The sequence below is a fragment of the Buceros rhinoceros genome, unplaced genomic scaffold (genome assembly GCF_000710305.1).
Source record: "Buceros rhinoceros silvestris isolate BGI_N320 unplaced genomic scaffold, ASM71030v1 scaffold11121, whole genome shotgun sequence".
NCBI classification, from domain to species: Eukaryota; Metazoa; Chordata; class Aves; order Bucerotiformes; family Bucerotidae; genus Buceros; species Buceros rhinoceros.
Genome location: NW_010394894.1, coordinates 50,655 through 55,328, shown reverse-complemented (window position 1 = coordinate 55,328; position 4,674 = coordinate 50,655). Strand labels below are relative to the sequence as shown.

Genomic DNA, 4,674 nt, shown 5'->3' with positions numbered 1-4,674 from the left:
CATTGCTGAGGTGGAAGAGAGAGTGCCAGGAGCTGGACTTTGGCACAGCACAAGACCTGAACACACTTGCTTGGGACCCAGCTCCCTTGTCACCAACTCCCTCCTTGCTTGAAGAGCAACTGGAAGAGCTCACCCAGGCCTTTCAGTGCAGTGCAGAATGCCAGGTCTCTGCTAGCTGCTGGCAGACTTCTCTGGAGAGCACGATCTTTTGCTGTGGTCATCTTCCAGCTTTCTTTTCTTGTTTCTTTTTGGGGAAAAAGTCCTCAGAAGTGTCCCTCACCACTCCCTCATTCATTATTGCTCCTCTACGTGCTGCTGCCCACTCCCCTTGAGCTGCTTGTCGCATCCGCTGGGGATACTGGTGTGGTGGTTGCCAGGGCTTCCAGTTGTCTCCCAGTTGTGCTGGTAGCCCTGAAAACGTGCAGCTTGACCTCAGGGGAGCTGCAGTGTGTGTGCACCGTGCAGCCCCCACGCCATCCTCTGCCTCAGCCCCGCATCTCCGAGGATGTCTGTGGTGCTGAGATGGCTGAGGGCGGGTGAGAAGCGCTACCGGCATCCAGACCATCTGTGGTCACTGCGAATCACCTGGTAGTTCTTGTAAGGATGCAGAGTCGTCGTGGCTGATGGCTTGGCCGGAGTTCAGCACCGGTAATTAATTTTTCCTTCCTGAGTTCCCCTCGTAGGTCTGTTGGAGGAGCCGCTTCCTTCCCCTCCGGTCCCAAACTGCAGCAAAGTGCCACTGTAAGCTGGTGCTGATCTTGCTGATCCCTTGGCAAATAAACTCACCCCTCTGTTACTTCCCAGGAAGAGTTTGAGGACTAACAGACAACCCACGTTAATTCTGGTGCAGTTTTCAACCTCTCTCATGGAATTGTTTTTGGATGAGCAGAGTGTGCTGAAAGCCTTGAATGAAGGTGCTGTAAGATAACGAAGCACAATCGATAACGAAGCAGACTTGGGGGCTGCACCAGTTTTGGAGCCTGGTTTATTCTGCGTGGCCGATCCTCCCTCCTGCAAAGGGCAGCTTTGTTCCAGTGCCGTGCTGGAGTGGATCGATATGTTTTTACTGACAGTTTACGCAAGGTCCTCGGGTAGCCGTGGCCGACCAGATACTTCCTTTGCTGCCCTGTCAGCCAAGCTGCCTAATTATTTTCTCTTTGCATTTTGGGCACAGTTTCTGCCAAGTGCTTTTCACCATCTGTCGGAGGAGAGATCCAGGACGGGTGTCATTTGATTTGCTGTATTCCTAAGGTGGAGTGATGGTCGTTCTGTAGCAGGACGTTGTGCTGGCCATGTTGCTAATGCTGTTTTTAGCACTGGTGGCAGAAACAAGAGGGAGGGGACATCACCACGTGGCATTCCTTAGCTCACATAGCTCACCGACGGTGGCAAAATCTCCGTGTCCACGTTCTCTACTGTAGATACGGATGTGCACAAAAGGATGCGGTAGTTTGAAGCACCCCAAAACAGACAGGATGGAGTGTATCAGCAGTACATCAGGGCTACATCAGGAGTACATCAGGAGCTCCACAGCTCCAGGCAGTACCGTTACTGTCTTGGCTACCAGAGAAGAAAGCTCAGTCCCGGGAACTTTCCAGCTGGCAAAGGCCTCCAACCTGAAAGTGCCGTTAAAGCGAGGAAGGGTGACCCTGTCAAGTGGCATCGCATCTCCTCCTCCACATCTCCTTCTATCAGCACTCGCTGCGTGGCTGCAGGAGCTTTAAAAGCCGGGGTGTGATACTCTGACTGCACCGAAGGAATCTGGACACTGCGAGTCAGGCTGGGCTCCCTCTGCCCCTCCTTCGTTACCACAAATAAATACCCGAGAACAGAGCCAGTGCTTTGGCCGCCTGGGAGGCTGTGACAGGGCATGTCCCATGGGGTGGGCAGGGCAGGCACTCGCTGCCCACCACTGTGGGGGGTGCATGGGCTGGCGTGGGGAGCACCAGCAGGTCCCACGCCATGCTGGGATCTGTGCTTAGCGGAGGGAGCTAATTTTTACAAGCTCTCAGCTATTTTCACGAGCAATTTCAGGCTGAAATTAGGACCAAATGGCCATATTTAAACAGGGTGACGGGGGGTAGGAGTTCATAATCTGCCTGCATGTGGTGCCTGCAGGAGTTAGTGCCCAGCATCGCTGCCCGGAGCCATGCTGGTATGGCTCGGGGCTTGGCCATGGCAGGGCTGCATCCAGCTCTTCCTGCTGGTTTCGGAGGCTTTGGAGCGGGGCCTGGAGAGCCCTGGAAGTGGAGGACTTGGACGCCTCTTGCCTGCGCTTTTCTTGGCCCTGGCAGCCACGCAAGTCTCTCGCTTTCATAAGCACCGGCAGATTCATAAACAGAGTCAAGGGAAAATATCTACAAGCAGAAGTGTCAAAAGTTCACACGCTGGGTGACTGAGCAGGAATTCAGGGCTGATGGGAGGAAGATAGAAAGCCATAAAACTTCTGTTCCTCAACTACTACTGGAATATTTCTTTTTTCTTGTTGAGAATTAAAGTGCAGCAGAGCCCCGGTAAAACCCTACAGCATCCCAAATGGTTTGTCATCAATGTCCAGGAAATTTCACGTGCCTCCGTCTGATCCTTCAGGCCACAACTCCATCCCCTGCAAGAACAGTTCTTCCATAAATGCTGAAATATGGTACCTGCAGTAATAGCCCACTTAAAATGTCTCATTATTGCAGTTTAACTGGTCATTAGCAGCTGGAATAGAATGATTTCTTATGGGTTATGGTTGAAATAATTACCTGACACTCTGAGCCATTAAAAACCAGTTAATGAGAAGAGAGGGAGAAGGTGCTGACGTGGACATGGGTGCACCATTGGTTGGGGAGGTTCCTCTGTAGGAGACCAGGCTGAGGCTTGTTGCCTTTGGGGTCCAAAGCAATTTTAGCACGAGATAAGTTAGGGAACTTGTTAAAAAATTAATCTGATGCAAGTTTGACAACAGCCTAGTCACTGTATGAGTTCTAAGAAGTTCATTTCATGATGTTTTGCTCTGTATGTGCTGAGTTGCCTTTTGGTTTTTTTCTTAATGGAGCTAATTAGGGGCTGCATAATTTCCCAAGGAGAACGGCATCGTGCTGCAGGAGCGTTGGCTGCTGCTGAGACACCGCGTTCGCTCATAAACCTTGACATGTTCTCTGTGCTTGCAAAGAAAACGGCGTATTAGCTTGAGGTGTGGTAACAGAGTGGAGCAGTTGAAAGGTGAAATTCAAGTGAAAACATCTCCAATCAGGAGAAACCCACTGACAGCCTTTGAGCGTCCCGCTGGCCCGTGTTGTCTGTGGCTGTTGAGATGTCCTGTTGGAAGATCCACTGGAAGCCCTTGTTTGTGGTAGGTGAAAGATGAGTGAGAGAGGATGTCACAGAGAAGGATTAACGGAGATAAGGTGAGAAGGTGCTCGCTGATTCTTAGTGAACCCTGGGTTCCTTCTGCCTGGGTTTGAGGTGTCCAGCTCATGGGCCTGTAGGACTTGGGCAGTACAGGTGTTCCTCCACTACAGGAGTACCTGTAGTGGAGCATCCATCACTTCACGGTAGGTGTTGTCAGTCTGAGGGATGTCACTGGGTTTGTAGGAAGCACTTGTGGTCCCACTGTGTTGGTAAGCGTTCCCCCACCCGATGGTGCTTCGTCCTGACCGTAAGCCCTGTCCTCTCCCCACAGTGCTCCATGCCCGCCTGCGTCACCGCGTTCCACGTCACCTGCGCCTTTGACCACAACCTTGACATGCGGACTATTCTAGCAGACAACGATGAAGTGAAGTTCAAGTCTTTCTGTCTTGAGCACAGCACCGGTGCCACCAAGCTGCCCGAGGAGGCACGGACAGAGCCTGACCAAGCCCAGCTGGACTTGGAGAAGGTCACGCTGCGGAAGCAGAAGCTCCAGCAGCTAGAGGAGGACTTCTATGAACTCGTGAAGCCCTCGGAGGTGGCAGAGAACCTTGACTTAAGCGAATCGCTGGTGGATTTTGTCTACCAGTACTGGAAGCTGAAGAGGAAAGCAAATTCCAACAAACCGCTGCTGACACCAAAAACGGATGAAGTGGACAACTTGGCCCAGCAAGAACAGGACGTTCTCTACCGACGCTTAAAGCTCTTCATGCACCTCAGGCAAGACCTGGAGAGGGTGAGTAGAGGTTTTCCTTCAGTGGTGTACCCATGGGCTCCATCAGGGCTGCTTTAATGTGTGCTCGCACCTAGAGACTGCACAAGCGCTGTCCCCTCTTGACTCAGTTCGACTCCTCTAACAGTTGTGTCCCTTCACCTAGAGCGTTATTCAGCAGAATAACGGTGCTCAGCATGTCATCATGGCCAAAACAATGACACAGGTGAAATAAGTTGGGGCGGTCTCAGTTGGAGGTTTAAAAGAGCAAATGTCTGCGGGGAGAGGTGTTTCAGTGGGGCTGGGTGGGTGGAAGGCAGGTGCTGCTGCTCCACTGAGCTCTTGATAGTCTCAAACCACAAAATTATCCTGTGCTGCCCCTCAGATGCTCTGAAGCAGCCAGGCTCAGCAACACTTCATTATTTACTGACAGAAACATCAAAGGCAGGTTAGTGGCAGGGGCGAGGAGCAGGGCCAGCGGGACCGGGCATTCCCTGCCCTGTGCCGCCGAAAGTGGGTCGGCTCCTCGGGGAGGTGCCGGGTGAGGCAGCGCCGTGCCGGGGGATGGC

The 4,674-nt window shown here is 52.4% G+C and overlaps 1 protein-coding gene across 1 annotated transcript in view; it reads left to right on the top strand.

Annotated features, from left to right (window-relative positions):
• Positions 1-4,674, top strand: part of JADE2 (jade family PHD finger 2) — a 72,423-nt gene that overhangs the window by 54,651 nt on the left and 13,098 nt on the right. Inside the window, 1 exon segment of the mRNA XM_010145374.1 lies at positions 3,668-4,129. Coding sequence (XP_010143676.1) covers positions 3,668-4,129 — 462 coding nt within the window.